The following is a 20,769-nucleotide window of genomic DNA, read 5'->3' as shown; positions in this document are numbered from 1 at the left end:
AGGATTGATGGCATCCTATCTCTAGGGTTGCAATCCACTCCTTTCAATTGGTTGGGATCTACACATACTAAGGATATCTCTATTGCAAAATACATGCATGCATCAATCAAGAATTCAATAAGTCAAGCAATTATTGATTCAAGAACAATAAATAAATAAATAAAACACAATAAAACACAATTGAATCAAAGGAAAAATAATTATTTTATAGAAAGAAACAATCAAAAACGATGTCTCATCATGGGTTCATCATAAATCCAAGTACTACAAAATTTAGTCTCTAAACATGGAGACAAACACAAAAGAAATCAAAGAAATGATAAAATATATAGATGAAGAGCATAGGAAGCCTCTTTAATTCACGAATAAATATTGATTAAAAGCCTTCTCAAGATGTAATTTAGCCTCTAGAACGTTTCTTGAACCCTAGGGTCAAAAAGGGTTAAAAACATTGCTTAAATAGATTCCAAAAAACTATCATGTGTATTGATTTCTTCCACTAGTACAGAATTGATAATATAAAGATGGTTTTACACTACACCTTCTCAATATAGGTGTAGTGGAAAGTAAGAAAAAAAATAATGACAATATCATAAATAAACACATAAGAATCCACTACACCTATAAATAAAAGGTGTAGTAGATTCAAAAATATAAAAATACATGGCAACTTTCCACGGCACCCGTTATAAGAGGGTGCCGAGGAAAATTAAATATTATTTTAATATAAAGCTTTCCCCGACACCCACAGCCTGCAGGTGCCGCGGAAAGTTATATATTAAAATAATATATAGCTTTCCGCGGCACCCACCCATGAGGGTGCAACAGATAATAAACAAAATAAGCACCCCCTGATTTCCCCCAAATCAGCGCTGCAAGACAAATTTAATTTTCCAGATCCGCCATCTCCTTCGCGAACCAGGGGCGCCGATTGCCGACCGCCATTTCCTTCGCGAACCAGGAGCGCCAACCGCCATTTCCGTTCGCGAACAGTAGCGCCGACCGCCATTTCCGTTCGCGAACCAGGAGCATCGACCACCATATCCGTTCAGGTGTTCAATCGCCGGCCGCCACCCGCCATTGCCTCCATCTCGCGTACAGTCGTCGATGACCAATGTCCGCGTCGCCTCCCTCTCCTCCTGGTAAGTTTTCTTATTTATTATTTATTTATTTATTTCGAATTAGTATTGCATGACTGATTTATATCTTTTTTCTAATTTTTTTTCGAATATTAATGTTATTGTGATATATTTGATATTTTAATAAATTAATTTTTAGTTTTTGTTGATTTATTTTGAATATAAATGTTATTGTGCTATATTTGAACTTTAAAATTTTATTTTGAAATTTAGTTTCGAATTTTATTATTAAAAATTAAGATAACTGTGTAAATGAGTTCAAAATTTTATTGCTAATTTTATTGTTATTGGCCACTATTTATTTCGAATTTTTAGTAATTGTGAAAATAAATTATTTGTGGCAGAAAAATAATTTATTTTCAAATTTTTTTTTTAAATTTGAGCCACAAATAATTTATTTTCACAATTTTATTTAAAAATTCGAAATAAATAGTGCCCCATAACAATAAAATTAGTAATAAAATTTTTGAACTCATTTACACATAGTTATCTTAATTTTTAATAATAAAATTCAAAAATAATTAACAAAATAATAGTATATGAAATAAATAAAATTTTTAGTAATAGTATACGAAATAAATAGTATTAATTAACAAAATAATTATTAATATAAATTTTGAAAGAGATATAGTAGTTAGTTTGAATGTAAAATTTTACATTAAAAATTTATATTGATGAGTTAGGTATATAATTAGGTGAGCTAGATTGATTTGGATGAATTATATTGAATTATGTCATTTGATAAATTATATTGAATTTGGTAAGTTAGGTATATAATTCGATTAATTAGCTAGGTATTTCGATGAAGTAGATTGATTTGGATGAGTTAGATATATATTCTTTGATTATATAAACTAGGTATTTTGATGAAGTAGATTGATTTGGATGAGTTAGATATATATTCTTTGATTATATATAAATTACGTGTTTTGATGAATTAAGTGTTGATTACGATATAGGTAATTTGATTTCAAATTACCTAATATCGTTTCTGAATGCATCCATAATCGAGTATCCATATCTGATCTTCATAGTATTATCAATTGATAGATATGGATCGGAGTTGGATGTATGAGAAAAGCACTAGGGTCAAATATATACAAGAGGTTCAAGAGTTTATACAATATGCTGAAGAAAATAAAAGCAAAAAGGCGGAAGATGTATATAAAACGGAAATACATCATGTTGTCGTTGTTAATATAGGGCTGAAACAACCGGGAAATGACATAGATGTATATCTAGCGCCACTTATTGAAGATTTAAAGATGTTGTGGAATGAAGGTGTGTCGGTGTATGATGCTTATAGTCGGAGCAGTTTTACCTTACGTGCAATGATCTTTTGCACCATAAATGATTTTCCAACTTATGGTAACCTATCAGGTTATACTTGTAAAGGAGCTAAGGCATGTCCTATTTGTCAAGATGAAACTCCTGATCTATGGTTGAGTAACAGTAAAAAAAATGTGTTTATGAGTCATAAGACATTTCTCCCAGTTGGTCATCCTTATCGAAAGAAGAAAAAAGTTTTTAATGGAGAATCAAAGACTCGAGTAGCTCGTTTGCTTTTATCTGGACATGTAATTTATGAACATGTTAAAAATGTTGATGTTGCTTTTGGCAAAGCTTGTAAGACTACTCAGAAGACTCTTTGGAAGAAGATGTCTATATTTTGGGATCTACCATATTGGGAGCATTTTGGAGTTAGACACTGTCTTAATGTGATGCATATTGAGAAAAATGTTTGCGAAAGCATTATTGGAACATTGTTGAACATTCCAGGAAATACAAAAGATGGTATTAAAGCTAGAAAGGATATTGTTGAAATGGGAATACGGGAGAAGTTAGCACCACAAAAATCGGAAACACGGAAATACTTACCCCCAGCTTGTCATACTTTGTCCAAAAAAGAGAACAAGTTTTTGTGCTTGTTTAAATGATGTCAAGGTTCCGTCTGGTTATTCATCGAATATTAAAAAACTTGTGTCAATGAATTGAAAGACCTTAAATTGGTTGGCATGAAGTCTCATGATTATCATATATTAATGCAGCACATGCTACATGTAGCTATTCGGGATATTTTATCGAAACATGTTAGGCAAGCTATAACAAAACTTTGTTTCTTTTTCAATGCTATTTGCAGTAAAATTGTTGATGTAGATGTGTTAGATGCTTTGTAAGCTGATGTGGTTGTTACTTTATGTCAACTTGAAATGTATTTTCCCCCATCTTTTTTTGATATTATGGTGCACTTGATTGTTCACTTGGTGAGGAAAATTAAGATCACTGGTCCGATTTTTATGAGATATATGTATCTGTTTGAAAGATACATGGGCATATTGAAAGGATATGTGAGAAACAGATATCGACTTGAAGGAAGTATAATTGAAGGTTATGATTCTGAAGAGGCAATTGAATTTTGTACTGATTATTTAGCTAATGTTGAGTCTATTGATATTCCCAAACCTCGTCATGATGGAAGACTCAATGGAAAAGGTACAATTGGATTAAAAATGTTTGTTCCATCTATAAACTTGCGAGATAAGGCACATCATCTCGTATTGGAACACATTTCTGAGGTTCATCCATACTTGTACCAACACATGTCCATGATATATAAGACAACAAAATCCTTCAAAGGGTGAAAGATGGGTCGCCATTGAACACAACCGCACTTTTATAAGATGGTTCAGAGATACTATGACGAAAGAGTTATCTTAAGTGCCAAATGATGTTAGTGAAACCATCAAATGGTTATCATATGGACCATGCTTGTGAGTTGTTAATAATGTTAGGACATAAATGGATATACATTTTACACCAAGCAACAAGATGAAAAGAGTGTGGTGCAAAATAGTGGGGTTACTTTAGTAGCAACGTCAAAAGATTATTCAAGTGCTAAAGATATTAAACCGATTGATGTTGTTATGCATTACTATGGTGTGATTGAAGAAATTTGGGAACTTGATTACATTCAATTTAAAATTCCTCACTTCCGATTTACTTGGGTTGATAATAGAAGAGGCGTTCGGATAGATGAATTGGGTTTTACTTTGGTTGATTTTGGTGGGTTGGGTTATCATGATGGACCATTCATACTTGCTTCACATTCAGAGGAAGATAACCTTGAAATTAGTTACATGCGTAGTGATCATGAAGAAGGATTGTGGGTTGACCATCGGGCATTATAATTTTTTGTTGTAAGATTAATAAATTATTGACAATAATTTTTTTTTGGTATTTTATTGGACTTTAAATGCAATATAACATGTTTATTGATATATATGCTTTTTGTATGTGCAGGTAACTTTTGGTTCAAATTCTAAAGACACTCCTCCCCGACCTAAAAGAAGGGGTCCTAATGCATGCAAAAAATTAATGAAGAAAAAGGCAAAAGAAGATATTTCAATTTAGTTTGATGAATATAATAGGACGGTTGGTGAATATCGCAAGCCGTTTAAATCTTACATTGGGGCTTTGATTCGTTTTAGAGTTGATATCAATATCGACAGTTGGTCGCCCAATGTAGATGAAACGCTTAAAAATACAATTTGGGCAGATGTTAAGGTATTCAATAACTTTATATTAACTGTCAATTATTTATATAAGTATAATTGTCAATTATTTTCATTGCTTATGTTTATGTTGTTTTTCAGAAACAATTTGGCATTGAAGATAATACAAAGAAAGAGATGGTATTGAAAATTGCATCAACGAGATGGAGGGACTTCTAGAGTAGATTGAGGCGTGAACATGTTGCCAATAAGCACCCAAATTATGAATCTCCTATGCAACTATATGAATTCTTGAGTAAAGAGCAATAAGAGAAGTTTGTTGCAGAGTACGAGAGTGAGTCGTTTAAGGTATGTTTATTTCATTTTATTATTAGTAGTTTAAGTGTTTTAGTTCAATTGTTTTATTAGTATTAACATATCATTCAAATTATAGGATAAAAGCCAGAAGGCAAGGCAAAGACAGTCATGCAAATGAGCATCCACACTTCCTAGGTTCTACTTGATATGCGAGTAAACGACCAGAGTGGATGATAGAAGACTCTCTATCTTCACAATCTTCTTGTGCTTCTATTAGCTCGTCATTACTGTCGGATGATCGTAGTTTTGACTGGGTACGTGCAAGAATTAAGAAGTCAGAAGAAGAAAGTTATTACATTCCAAATGAAAAAACACAAGAGGTGTTTCAAAAAATTGTAAGTACTATTCTTAAAAAGTTGTTATAAGAATATATAATATTTATAAAAAAGAAAATACTAATACTTGCCTTTATCTAATTGATTGGAACAGGTAGAAAAATGTGATGAAGTTAACCAAGGGACATTTCAACCGAACAGACATCAAGACATCTTGTCAGTAGCTCTTGGTAAACCAGAGGAGAAATAGGGTTCAGGTAATGTAAGAGGAGTTGGTTCATACTCCACCATCCGACAAGTGTTTGGTAAACCAGAGCAGAAACGGAGCATACCGAGTGGGCTTATTTCTACTGATGATTGCCAAAAGATGTTGGAAAAGTGCAGGCAAACCACATTGTTAGAGGTGCAGCCCAAGATTGACACGCTCACCCAGCAACTCAATGTATTATTGAAGAACATGCCAGCCACACACCTATATCCACAATGAGTTTTTGTTGACTCTCCTCAAAGTGCTTATGCGCCTTGTGATCAACCTCAAACCCGAAGCAGTTGTCAATCGGTTGATGTATATCCAGTAACTACAATTAAGGTAATATTAAAAATTATTTCATAATTGAAATATTATTTTTTATAAATTTATACCTAACATATATATATATATATATATATATATATATATATATATATATATATATCTCTCATATATATATATATATCTCTCATATATATATATATATCTCTCATATATATATATATATCTCTCATATATATATATATATCTCTCATATATATATATATATCTCTCATATATATATATATATCTCTCATATATATATATATATCTCTCATATATATATATATATCTCTCATATATATATATATATCTCTCATATATATATATATATCTCTCATATATATATATATATCTCTCATATATATATATATATCTCTCATATATATATATATATATATATATATATATATATATATATATATATTAAACAATAGAGCCGAAAAAAGTGTAGCCTTGCACTATATGGTCTCGACGGCAAGCCATATGTTGTTGCAAGGGGTACGGTTTACCCAACTACAAATGAGATCACAATAGTGCATAATGTGCCACTATTACCTAATCATGTCAAAGTCATGGTCGATGAAGTGGTTGATGGCGTAGAAGAATGTAATCTCCCCGTAGAAAGTTTGTAGTATAAAACTTTGGGAGATATTGCTTGTAGTCATGCACGTACAATGGCCTACTCATTTAGTTATTTTGGATGAGGTATGCATTCTTATATTAGTTATTAATTAAGTTAAATATCTTTGTTTACATTTTAAATGTTAGTATACATACAATTTTATATTTGTAGGAAAATGTTAAAATAAGTTCACCAAAAAAAAAACAAAAAACAAACAAACAAATGAGAGACCTAAGTGCTGAGCTATCTGCTGGTACTCATATACGACCTCCAATTGTTGGTGAGAATGTCTTTTTGCTTTTGGGAAAATACTGCAAAAGGCTTGTCAAAGTGTTGGAATCATTTCCTATTGAAAAAGAGTACATTGATTTGGATTTAGATCAGACAATCTTCCATCACGGAAACGTGAACGGTGTTTTTGTGATGATCGTGGATATACAGGATATGTTGACAATGAAGTGGCTCAATGTCTCGATTATACTAGTGTTTATGCTGTAAGTTTCAAATTGTGCATGTGTTTTATATACATTTACTTTTTATGTTTATTGAAATTTTTTATTTGTTATTTTTCAGGTTTTTGAATAAGCTGTGTAAGCAACTTGGAGTGACATCTATCGATTTTGCATGTCCAACCCAAATTTCAGCAAATATGGTTAACATCAATAGTTCTAATGTTACATCATATCTAATTCATGTTATGGACGAACACAAGGGTCAACAATTCATATTCGCACCGTATCATCAAGAGTAAGTCTTTTACTTTACTAATTTATATAATTTAATAACTTTATTTGTAATGTTTGGTATTAGAATTTTAATTATATATATATATATATATATATATATATATATATATATATATATATATATTGTAGATATAGCAATCATTGATTGTTGATTGTGATTTGCACACCTTCAAAAGCGGTGTATGTGTTTGATCCTATGAAAACTCAGCGCACCCTTGAAGTAAAAACTTTTTGTGAATATGTAAGTAAAAACTTTACTATTAATATATGTATTTTTAAATGTTATTATGTTATTTATAAATTGATATAAATGTTTATTATTTATATAGGGCATTTCGATCTATTCCTGTTAATGGGCGAACAACTAGAAATGTTAATTGGACGGAATGCAAAGTATGAAGTTAAAGTTATATTAAAGTTTTAATATTATATTAACCTTAGTTTTTATTTATTGTTTTAATATTTTATATATATATATATATATATATATATATATATATATATATATATATATTGTAATGTCCTCAACAACCGGGGGCGTCGAATGTGGATACTATGTACTCCGATACATGTTCGACAGTGTTACTAAGTACTCAATGCTTGAACGTTTAGATGATGTAAGTAATTTAAGTAGAATTATATGTATAGTAAATTATAATTATATTGATCAATTAGCATGTTTGCTAATTTGATTAATTAAAATTTTTGTATAGGTATTTGAAGTAGCACTCTACTCCATGGATGAAATATAGATGAAGTTTGAGAGTTGTGGGCACAATATTTCATAGAAGAGTGCGTGTAACTTTATTTGGTTTAAACATTATGTTTATTATTATTAACTTATGTTTATGTTTTGTTAAAGAATTGTATCTTTTTGTTTCAATTTTATATGTTTTGATTATAATTATTGTGTTGATATAGTATAAGTATATTGTGGTGACTTATTGTGAGTTTATTAAATGTTAAGTATTGTGTTCATATTACATATTAGAAGTGTTGGTTTAATTTGAAAATCATTATGAATAGATAGTTTAATTTATTAGTATTGGTTTGTAATTTTTGTGTTGATTTGGTGGTTTTGAAAAATTCTGTACAGGTTTAAAAAAAAATAGGTAATTTAATTTCATAAAATAAATCAAATATTAAAAAAATTATTTGTATCCCCGTCACCCTCACAGGAGAGGGTGCCGTGGATACATATTGTTAAAAAAATATTAAATAGGTTTTCCGCGTCACCCTTAGAGAGGCGGGTGACGCGGAAAACCATTATTAAAAAATTAAAAAAAAAAAATCCGCGTCACCCTTGAACGGTGATGCGAAAAATACATACTTTTAGAGTCACCTTAATCCGCTACACCACTACAGGTGTAGCGAAATTGCTTATTTGTACTAGTGTTCCCATGTTTTTTTTTTTTTCATGTTTTGGGCAGAATATTCGAAACCTTTGAACACAAAAGTCATAGAGGACTCTTTCAGCTTTCCAGGCACACTTAAATCACCTCAATTGAACTTCTTATGAAAGAGATATGATTGAAATACTATTAGTATGTCGTTACGTTACGTCAAACTGTATTCACCATTTTACCATGACTTGTCTTGAATCTTTTAAAACTCTTAACATGAAAGTTTAATTTTAAAGGATTTTCATAATTTTCCATGGACACTTGAAAGAGACATGGCAAAAGTACTCTTAGCATGCCACAAATTACATATTCAATCATATTTGCTAAGGAATTCCTCAAAATCAAATATTAATGAATTGAGCATCATATTTCACCAAAATAAATGAGATACAAGCAAAATCATTGATATTACAAATAATTGAAATTAAGCACTTATCAAATATTCAAAACCTTTGAAAATAAAAGTTGTAAAGGATTGACTTAGCTTTTTGGGGACACTTGAGTCAGATCACCTGTATTGTGTGCTTCATATGAAAGAGACATAATCGAAATATTATCAGCATGTTGCAGGGACCGTACGTGTCCCTAGGTGCATCAAAATTTATCTATTTTTTTTACCTTGATTTATCTAAAATCTCTTAAAACTGTAAACATAAAATTTATAGAGGATTGCCATAGCTTTCGATGAAAACTTGAATCACTTCAATTGGATTATATATGAGAGAGAGATGACAAAAGTGCACTCCACATATCGCAAGGTGGTGTTCCTATCGTGTTAAATTCTTCTCGATTTTCTAACATTGATTTATCTATAATCTCTGAAAACTTGGAACATGAAAGTTGTAGAGGACTCTCTTAGCTTTCCGCTGACACTTGAATCACCTTAATTAAACTTTGTATGAAAGAGATATGAGAAAAGTATTGTCTGATGTCACAAATTGCATATTATGTATGTCATAATTGCTAAGAAATTCCTAAAATCAAATATTAGAAATAAGTGCAATTAAGCCCTTATCGTTTCAAGTGATAACAATGTCTGTTAGGGAACCAAGAAGAAGGCTCATCGCATGTGGTTTATTTTAGACTTAATTAGCCATGGACCATGGTGGAATTTTGGGGGATAGGAAAGCGAAGATCGTCATAGAACTTAGGCCCCCAAGTGAGGGCATCAATCGGTTGGATGGCTTTAAGAGGAAGTGCAACAAGAAGAGGGGTGGAAGAAGGTGATAGGTGGAGGAAGTAGGCATATTTGGGGTTAGAAAGTAATACACAAATTTTCTTAATTTTTTTTTTTTAGTACTACTGGCTACAATGTAGTATCTGTTCATAGCTACTTTCTCAACCTACTGAAGCAAACTCACTCTCATCATCCATGTGGGAGTGTTAAACGCGACACCGACACCGGATGCCACTTGACCACAAGATCTTTGGCCAAATTTTCTTAATTTAATCTCTTCAATTTTTGAATGATTGTGTTGATCAACCGATGACTACAAATACCTTAAGAAATGGCTCGTAAATAGGTTGAGTCATTGATATACTCACCGCTGATCGAGGCTTTGACCTATATGTGCCTATCCCTAGCTAATAGGATTAATCTAGAATTCGTCAAATATATAGTGTGTGGTTGTTTAATTCATACATTGTAACCAAAACTGCAATTAACCTATTAATAGAAATAGCCTCATCGTCAAATGACCCTCAAATGAAGAGATTAGCAGTTGCTAAGTCGCTGTAAATGAGTATAAAATAATACAACTTGTTGAAGACTTTGTCACAAGTTGGTATGGTAGGAACGAAAATGATTTTATAACGTTCGGAAAGAAACACCATTTCTATAGTTTTCACCAATTCATAAAACATATAGTAGGAAATGTTCGTAAGTTGAACGAGTACACGACAAAATGGTCTTCCTAGACTAAGCTAAGAATGGCAACTTTAATTTAAATAATACTATAAATTAAACAGACATCGTCAACTTATTATTCTCGATGATCAGCTATAAAAAGGGTTTGCGGAACTGTTTTTGCCATACCCACTTCTCACTTCAATTCACAGTTTTAGTTGTTGCATGCACTCTCCCCAACTCCTTCCAAGTTCTCACACACTACTACACAAGTTTCAGAAATGGCTGCAATGTTTCTTCTGGGTTTTCTGATGGCTGTCCTTGAAATTGCAGGTTATTTTCTCTCTTTAATCTACATTTTCTCTCCCCCTGCACTTCCCAACTCTCTCTCCACTTCCACAAATGATAAGTTTTTTCTCTTTTCAACTTGTAATAGTTCATGACTAATTTGAATATTAACTAAAAATGCTTATCTAATTTGGACTAGATGTTTATTATCTAATGTGTAAAATTAGATCACATGAGAGCAATGCTTCTAGTAAAAATACAGAATAATCTCATCCGTACTTCTAAGTTGAAGAATAGCTGGAAAATATGATTGAAAGGAAAAAAAAATATAGCCTCCTTTTATTACTTATCATAAAATTTTAGGGTGCAGCAGACAAAACTTGAAAGTGCATAATGATACTATTAATGCACTTAAGATCCACTTAAGTTGGTTGCACTATAATATATATATATATATATATATATATATATATTTATATATATATATAACAATGCAACTAATTTGACTGCGCTCTTACAAATTGGGAGCACACTATTAGTTATCATCGAACATACCCTTAAATTTTTATTTTTTTGAAAAACACCCTTAAATTTTATCAAGCCATTGGTCATCCAATGGACGAATTATTATTATTATTATTTTGAATACTATTGATCTGTCCATATACTTTCTCAACCTAGTGAAGCCCAACAAAACAGAGAAAACATTGCCCCCACTGGGGCTCGAACCCATAACCTCCCACTTGGGAGAATCACTCCATGCTGCTGGACCAGAAGGCCTTTGGCCCAATGGACGAATTATATGACATTATTTTACTACCTGAGAGTATGCACTAGCTAAACCCTACTTTGTGATCCTAGCTTACAACAAGTCAGTCTAGATTGTTTATAGTTAACCGACTCAAATCAAAGAGTCAATATGTCACTCTTGTTAGAAGTCGAACTTGTAATATTGTAGTTATTAATTCAACAACGTGACCAACTTGGGATTGGTTGGGTTGCCCAAATATATATTATTTTAAAAGATTTGTATGTATTTCAGGTGCACATGAATCAATAGGCATTTGCTACGGAACGTTAGGCAACGACCTGGCACCGGCGGCAGAAGTGATCCAACTCTACAAAACCATAAACATCACAAAAATGAGGCTTTACAACCCCAACGCCGCCGCATTGCAAGCGCTGAGAGGCTCCAACATACAACTCACATTAGGAGTGCCAAACGAAGACCTCATGCGCCTCGCCTCCGACCGCTCCGCCGCATACCAATGGGTGCAAGAAAACGTCCGGAGTTACTGGCCGGAGGTGCGGTTCCGCTACATCGCCGTCGGCAACGAGATCAGCCCCGTGAAGCGCGACACGGCTTCCGTCGCCGACTACGTCCTCCCGGCGATCAGAAACATCCACGCCGCCGTTTCCTCTGCGGGTTTACAAAACGACATCAAGGTTTCCACCTCCATAGACATGACACTGTTGAGCCACTCCTTCCCGCCGTCCGAGGGCCGTTTCAGCGACGATTTGGGGTCCTATGTTAAGCCCATCGTGGAGTTTCTCGCGAACACCAACTCGCCGTTGCTGGTTAACATATACCCTTACTTCACCCATACCCAAAACCCGGCCGACGTTTCTCTTCCCTACGCTTTATTTACTTCGCCGGCCGTGGAAGTTTGGGACGGCGAGTTTGGGTACCGGAACCTCTTTGATGCTATGCTGGATGCCACATACGCGGCCGTGTCGCGGGCGGGAGGGGCAAATGTGGAAATCGTGGTGTCGGAGAGTGGGTGGCCGTCGGCCGGTGGGTTAGCCGCCACGCCGGAGAATGCTTTCACTTATACCAAGAATTTAATCCGGCATGTCAAAGGTGGTACTCCTAGGAGGCCTAACAAGGCTATTGAGGTCTACTTGTTTGCCATGTTTGATGAAAATAGTAAGCCTGGACCAGAGCTCGAGAGACATTTTGGTCTGTTTTCTCCCAACAAGCAGGCCAAATATCCACTCGATTTTAGCGCTTGAGGTTGAAGATATTATTTATTTGCATGTAATGATATTCATTTTATTTTAGGCATTTAAAATAAAATGGTTAGGAAAAATTGTAATTTATACTCTCACAAATATATCAATTATCAATGTCATCATTGAATTATTAGTGGTTTAAATGTTGTTCATCAATTTTTAAAATGTGACATATATCACATTTTGCCCCTCCTCTAATAGGAAGAAGGACAAGCATTGTTGTCGGCGGAAGGATAACAAGCAAAAAAAAAATGGAGAAAAAGAATGTGATCTTCTAACAAGGAAAACAGCGGGTAACCACATTTATACCACTAATAATTCAGAAGAAGGACAATATATGTCACGTTTTGAAAATTAAGGGGCAACATTTACACCATTAATAATTCAAGGGTGACATTGATAATTGGCATATTTGTGAGGGGAATAAATTGTAATTTTTCCCAAATGATTATTAATGATAATGTTCGGCAGCCATGATCTTTTACATGCACTATTTTTTCTCTTGCGGATTTTCAGACGTTGCATCTCAGGATTTGATCTTCATTGCATTGCATGTGCTCGATATGGATGAGGTGATTGCCCCGCATGAATTGGCAGTGACAAACGAGATTAATGCTCCGCAAGGATTGAAAGTGACAAACGAATCATATCTATTCCAAGTTTTTTCAAACATATGTTACACATGCCATATATATTGATTTTCACTTGTTTTTTTATTTCTTTGTTGATGCAATTAATTGAATTGGTATCTAATAATATTTGTTGACTACTTATCTGAGAATAGTTTCTAGGATTATTGTGGAATTATTAGTCTGATTGTATTTCTATTCAAGATGTTGTGTATCTGTGATTAGGATTTTTATGTAGATGAAGCTGAGTAGTTATGTGTCTCGTGTGATGAGTTTCTATGTCTACTACTATTATTTTATGTCTTTTATGGTCATGAATTCTGTATCTAAATCATAGTAGTGTAAATACTTAAAATGAGTTTTACGTATCTTGTGATGAGTTTCTATGTTTGATGTTTTGATTTTATGTACTTTATGGTGATGAATTATCTACGTAAATCACATGGGTAGTTGTGTAAACAATTTAGATACTTATGTGTATTTTGTTTTATGAATTTATGTATCTTATTGTAAATAGATGCATTGAAGACTTTATTTCTTTGTAAAGCATGGCTGGATTTATTCGACATGCCTTTAACCCCCTCTACTTAGGAATATGGTGTTCATTGTAGATAGGATTCAATCTCTGTTTTACTTAAAACTGTGTGTTTTGCAGCTGATCAGGATTTGTTAGGGTTGTCAATGAGTTATGTTGATGAAGCATATGGGATGTATAATGACTATGCTTTTAGATTAGGTTTTAGTATGAGGAGGGATAAACAAAGATATAGCGGTGTTACAAAAAAAGTGAAGATGAAGAAGTTTCAGTGTTCGATGGCTGGATTTAAACTGAATTTAGGAAAGGATTGCTATTCAAAAGTTGATGTTCGAACATGTTATCGTGCATTTATTCAATTTGATTTAGATGAGAATGGGACGTGAACTGTGACGGAGCATGAGAAGCTGCATAATCATGAATCGATTCCACCGAGCAAGAGTTATCTTCTACGACCACATAGAACAGTGTCTAAGAATCATCTTTCTTATCTAAAGGATTTGAACAAGAGTGGTGTTTCCTTGGTAGATGGTATAATGTTTCTTAGAATGCAATCAGGGGGGTCACCACTTGTTGGTTATATAAGTAGAGATGCATACAATTCTCTATCTACTGATGTATGTATTGAAATATTTAGACGAAGGTAGTCAAGTGAAAATGATTTTTTCTTTGATTTTGAAGTGGATTCTGAGTATGGGACTATGAATTGTTTGGAGACTTGTTAGTCCACGATACGAGATATTGTACTAACAACTATGATATGATTTGTGGTCCATTTGTTGGTATGAACACCATGCATGAATGTTATGTTTGGATGTGTTTTTTTTTATGAATGAGAAGATTGAGGGCCTGTTTACTAACAGAAAACTGTTTTTTGTTTTCTGTTTTTCAATTTTTCAGTTTTCATTCTCTGTTTTCTGTTTAGAAAACTTGTTTACCAACACTTATTTTTTCAAATTTATTTTTTTAGATTAACGTTATAAAATTAACAATAAATAAAAATATATCCGAACCAATAACCTATTAAGTTCACATAAAACTTACTTTAGATAATATTAATATTTTTTGAGCTAATATTTAAAATATGTTTGGATATATTTATTTGAATGACATGTATATAATATATAATTTTTATTTTGAACTTTGATATAGTAATATATGTGAAATTTCAATATCCGATATCGGGACCAAACTTGTATCCGATATAACATAATTAAAAATATCCGAACAAATAACCAATTGAGTTCAATCAAAATATAAAATATAAAACCTGGTATAGATTTCAATTTTTAATTTTGATAATGTGAATGATGTATAATTTAAGCATAAGTTATGTTAGTAATGAACACATATGTAAGTAGATAATGGTGAGAATGTGGTTATAGTGACATATAGTCTAATAGATGATAGCTGATTCTGTTTTCCATTTAGAAAACAGTTTTTAATAGTGTTTCAGTTTTCCAGAAAATTGGAAAATTATTTCCTGTTTTCAAAATGGAAAACTGTGCTAGTAAAAATGTTTTTTTTGTTTTCTGTTTTCTAATTTTCTAAATTTCCAGAAAACTGGAGAAAATTTCCAGTTAGTAAACAGACCCTGAGTCTTTTGTATGATTGTTTAGGTCATTTTTTAGATCTGTGGATTATAAATGTCCACAAACTATAATGACTGATCAATGTTCTGCTATGGCTGCTGTTATATCTCAAGTTTTTCCAAGTTCACATCACTGACTTTGTATATGGCATATTGGTGAGAATTCAAAGAAGCACATTAAGGGATTAAGAAACCAAAAAGATTTTTTATATTTATTCAATTGTTTGTTGAAATATATTGATACAGAGGCAAAGTTTGAGTTTTAGTGGACAAGGTATGACTTATGATATCTTCCGAAACTTTAATATTGTTTTCTATACTTGTAGGTTTGTTTTTCAGTATCTATAGGCTTGAGTTTATGTGTCTACACCATTGAGTTTCTGTAGATGTACGTGTAGGTTTAGTTTTCTGTATATGTAAGCTTGAGTTTATGTGTTTGCACCATTGAGTTTCTGAATATGTATCAGTACTTGAATAAGTTTACTTAATATATATGTTATGTTATTTTAGGATGGTTACAACATACAAATGTCATAATAATTCTTGGATTGAAAAGCTTTATGAATGTAGATATAAATGGTATCCTGCATTTAATAAAGATTATTTTCGGGTGGAATTTTATCTTCACAAAGGAGTGAAACTACAAATCACTCTATTTCTAAAAGGTTATCTAAAACTGCTAGACTTTATGATTTTTATAGCTCCTTTGTTGGAGTTGTCTCAGATTGGAGAAGTAGAGAGAATGGGGAAGATATTCGTTGTTTGCAATGGGTACCTAAAATAGCTATGATCATGTTAAGCTTATTTCACATGCTAGGGAAATATACAAAATTGAGATATATTACTTGTTTGAAGAACAATATTTTGTGTTATTTGAAGATGGTGTTTTGTGTTTATAAATATCATGTTTGGCGGCCTAATGTTGATATTATTAGGCATGAAGTGAAGTTTAATTTTAGAGAGTTGGATATTGATAGTAGTTGCAACTTGTAAGTTGTTAACTGAAATTGGGATTTTATGATGTCATTGGTTACGCATTTTTAGTGTGCATTGTGTGTCTAAAGTCCCTGAGAAATACATTTGAAGAGATGACTAAAAAAGTTATTCAAGATAACAACATTGATAACTCATCTATATCTCACAGTGTTAATATTGCCTCTTCTGTTATGGGTTTTAGAAATGACTAAGAAATTTCAAAGCTTGGTTATTTCTAGTCAAGAAAATAATGAAACACGAAAAATCTTTTCTTTGAAGAATGTACTTCTTTGAAGAATGTACGAAGATGGAATAGTGTTATTTTAAAAAAAGTACAATCAAGTAAGAGGACAAAAGCATCTTGCACATATAGTGACATCTAACACAAAATCATGCGTTCATTATCAAGTTTTTTTTTTTTTTTGAATACTACTAACTCTATTACAATGCAGTATCTGTTCCACTCACCACCTCCCGTATAAAGGGAAGGGTTTGATGCCACTGGACCACAATTTGAAGATATTATTTTTGATATTGCTAGAGATGGATATCTTTTGCATCCAAGTTCTGAATGTTCAAATTTTTGTCATTTTAGGTCGAGTTCAAATTCAAACGATAATCCAATCGTATCTTGATTTGTATGTAGTATTTAGTGATAAAATTTCTATACAAATTTTGTGATAAATCTTGATTTGTGTTGTCTATATGAATATATCTTTTGTTCTATTATGTTTTTTTTTTTTTAAATTAAGTACATACAACTAGTTATCAACCTGTATTAGATATGAAATTATTGCATGTAAGATACAAAATTTTATTGCATAATACATAGAAACATACAACACCAGACACAACAATCCAAAATATAGAAAACCATATGGTATGTTTATCTTAACTATCACCATATGTAAGGTACATAATCAATACTCACTAGGTACATAATCTCATTACACAACGTACAAAATTATAGAGCACAAGACACAAATGCATGTTCATACTTATTTTGCCTAACGTGTATGGAATAGGTACATAATCAGTACTTTCTAAGTACATAAATTCATAACACTAGACACATTTCCTTATAACTATAAACACAATAAAATGAATCATGTAAATATTAACTACCAATATGTAATAGGTACATAATCAGTACTTTCTAAGTACAAAAATTCATAACACTAGACACATATATGCATAATGGTAAACACAATAAAATGTTATATGTTAATTACCAACATGCAAACACAATACATAAATTTGGTTACTAACCTTGATAATTTGATTTAAAATTCAAATGACATTAACTATATAAAATTCAAAACATTCAACACTGATGTCTATTTGTCTCCAACATTAATCCACTTTCCATACATTGCCAAATCACATACATTCCATACATTAGTCTTTCAATAATCACAAACATTTTTAGAGTCAATTTTCCAACAATCACAAACATATGTTTCATTTTGGTTCTTTGTATTATTTCTTTTTTGCAGCTTTTGTAACTTCTGCCAAATTGTTGTTTAATGGCGACATTATTATGTTTGTTGCATATTTCGCCCTCAATGCTTTAATGGATTGTTCCTACAAATAAAAGAATGGAAAAATAATTAGTGATAAGAGCAAAATGTGTGATTTAAAATTTAAAAAAAAATTTATAAATTTGTACAGTTACACTTACACTTTCTAGACATGCTGTGAAGCCAGGTTCCCAATCATCTACTGTCCCCCTATATGTTTTCATTTGTCTCAACTCTCATACAATAGATGCCACAGTCAAATGCATTGTCTTCAGTTTTCCAGGATATCTTTGCGTATTTAGAAAGGGGACTTCTTTTCTGCTTGAGTTACTTTGTGAAAGTAGTCAACTGCACAAAAGAGTTATAGTAAGTTATAGATATTTTATTTCAAGGATTTAGATACATAAGATTAGTAGAAGTGTATCTTACTAGTTTCTTGTGAGACTCTTGATACTTGTTTGCATATGAAATCCCTTTCTTCAGTGCTTTGTTGTCTATGATTTAGCATTGAAGTTTGAAAGTTGAAGCACATTATGAAGAAATGCTCATGACGTAAAATGGTGAACAATATCTGTTTTGATATTAGGTATAAAATTCATATTAACAAAGTACAAAATCCATATACGTAAGGTACAAAATTTCATACCTCAAAAATCATAAACGTGTAACACAAGACACAAATTTGTAATATGTCTAGTTAACTATCATATTGTTTTAGGTATAGAATTTATACTTTGAAGGTGCAAAATTTCATATGACAAGACACATAAACATTTAACATTAGACACAAAAGCAATGTTGCACAGAATTCATAGTGCTAAGGCATATAGGTTTATAAACACAAAGACATGTGAATTTCCAACACAATACAAATTAACTAATAATCTTAATATTAGTAGTTATAAGAAAAAACTTACGAAGCTTATCATCATTTATGTCAAGTGCATAAATCATATCTAACTATGTGTCCAAGCTGTTAGAAGATCTTCTTTGTTATGAATGATCACCTAGAACTTTCATCCATTTAATAGTGGGTTTCAGTTCCATATGGAAAAAAGTAGTTGTTTGTTATATAATGCATTCTTGTAAAGATTAAAAAAAAAAGGTTAGATTAAGGGCGTGTTTGGTAACCCGTAAAATGATTTCTAGAAAATAGTTTTCAAGTTTTCGGTGTTTGGCAACGTTCGAAAAATGCGATCAACGGAAAATATTTTTCGTTGACCAAGGAAAATCAGTAAGTCATTTTTTCGGAATCGCCAAAATGGCCGTTTCGCATGTTCTCTTGGTCAAAACCAAGCCATATCACTCATGGCCGGAAATGGACCAAGGAAATCGTCGAAAACCGGCGAAATTAAAATTTGTCAATTCTATGTTTTTTTTTAATTCTATTGTTTTAATAAATAACATTATTTTAATATTATTATAATTTTTTTATATTTTAAATAAAATAATTACAATGTTTAATTATACAATTCTACCCATTTTCTAGAAAATGAACCAAACACAGAAAGAGTTTTTCAGAATACATCCAAATACTGGAAATAAAACTATTTTCCGGAAAATGACTCATTTTCCAAAAGTCATTTTCCTACTTTCCAAACGGACCCTAACATGATTTCTTACATAAGCAGCATCTGAGATGAAAACTCTCTTTGGTTGATCAATTGATCTCTTAAGATCAATCATGTTCATTCCGTAGCACCAAATTTGTAATATGTTGGTAACCAACTGCCCATTAGTCAATGTGGCAAAATCTTCTCTTGTTGCAAAGAGATTATTTGATGCAAACAACATTTCACTACAAAAGAAAGAACAAAATAATTTTATTTGTATAATTAAGCAAGCACGTGAATTTAAAAGATTTAGAGGAATTACATACAACGTAGTGTATTCCTTAGTTGGTTCCATGAATGTGTAATTAGAGACTATTTTTTCTCTTGCAGAAACACTGTGGAGCTTTGAGTGGTGGTCAGTCCAGTATGCGGATCTCAGATTTAGTGAGAGTTGTTTGAATTTTCTGTGTGGTTTCCTTTTCATAGTGACATCTTCAACCTCAGCTTCTGACTCTTCAAGAATACTAATTTTTGAACATTTAAAGCACAAAATATTATAAGACAGGATACAAAAACTCAAAACACAAGACACATACACATACTATGTATGAGGTGCATAAAAAATCATAATTTTACGTTTGTACCTGTCAAATTCACTTTGCTCCTCAATTGGAGCTGACACTTCTATTGTTGGGGGGGGGGGGGTCTACAATTGGTGATACTGTTTGTTGTGCTAGTGTAACTGTTGGTACTAGTGTTGGTGCTTGTGTTGATGTTGTTAATGTTGATGGGGCTCTTGTGTGGCAAGTGTTTCATGGGTCCTAGCATATTGAACAATTTCATCAATCATATTTTCAATCTGTGTTGGTGTTGGTGTTAGTGTCAACAATTCAAATGAAGGCATGTTAGGACTAATGACCTTGTCTTCAAGAAAGCTGCTTCAAGTGTAGCTACAGCTTCTAGGAAGCTAGGCTGGTTGAAAACATCATCATCTTGCAACAAGGTCTAAAGTGGGTTTGGATTAGGGCTGAGTGTGACATTTATAGTACTAGAGAAGTTAACAAATGTCTTCTTTATAAGCTCAGCAACAGAGTTCTAGGTTCCAATCTCTACCATTACTTCTCCAAAGTTAACAATGTTTGAGGCCATCTTGTTCAAAGTCTCAGGCACCTTCAACACACTCTTTCTGGA

The 20,769-nt window shown here is 32.2% G+C and overlaps 2 protein-coding genes and 1 long non-coding RNA gene across 4 annotated transcripts; all 3 read left to right on the top strand.

Moving 5' to 3' along the window:
- The first annotated feature begins 905 nt into the window (after positions 1 to 905).
- LOC116001259 lies at positions 906 to 5,852 on the top strand. The gene is made up of 5 exons (XR_004094231.1): positions 906 to 1,142; positions 4,440 to 4,703; positions 4,793 to 4,999; positions 5,085 to 5,343; positions 5,438 to 5,852. It is a non-coding gene; the product is annotated as an uncharacterized LOC116001259 (long non-coding RNA).
- A 514-nt stretch (positions 5,853 to 6,366) lies between these two features.
- On the top strand, positions 6,367 to 8,165 carry LOC116014401. 2 transcript variants are annotated; one of them, XM_031254563.1, is made up of 4 exons: positions 6,367 to 6,562; positions 6,651 to 6,973; positions 7,053 to 7,226; positions 7,939 to 8,165. In XM_031254563.1, exons 1-4 carry the CDS (start codon positions 6,521 to 6,523, stop codon positions 7,949 to 7,951), a joined length of 552 nt encoding a protein of 183 aa, XP_031110423.1. In that variant the 5' UTR covers positions 6,367 to 6,520; the 3' UTR covers positions 7,952 to 8,165. The 2 variants fall into 2 exon arrangements, with proteins under 2 accessions (XP_031110423.1, XP_031110349.1); XM_031254489.1 differs by lacking the exon at positions 7,939 to 8,165 and adding an exon at positions 7,355 to 7,665.
- Positions 8,166 to 10,755: 2,590 nt separating this feature from the next.
- LOC116010597 (lichenase-like) lies at positions 10,756 to 12,775 on the top strand. The gene is made up of 2 exons (XM_031250082.1): positions 10,756 to 10,807; positions 11,805 to 12,775. Exons 1-2 carry the CDS (start codon positions 10,756 to 10,758, stop codon positions 12,773 to 12,775), a joined length of 1,023 nt encoding a protein of 340 aa, XP_031105942.1.
- The last annotated feature ends 7,994 nt before the right edge of the window (positions 12,776 to 20,769 follow it).

This window comes from Ipomoea triloba, chromosome 1 (assembly GCF_003576645.1).
Source record: "Ipomoea triloba cultivar NCNSP0323 chromosome 1, ASM357664v1".
Classification (NCBI taxonomy): Eukaryota; Viridiplantae; Streptophyta; class Magnoliopsida; order Solanales; family Convolvulaceae; genus Ipomoea; species Ipomoea triloba.
Note: the sequence above shows the minus strand (reverse complement) of the source record. Positions and strands in the feature narration are given on the sequence as shown.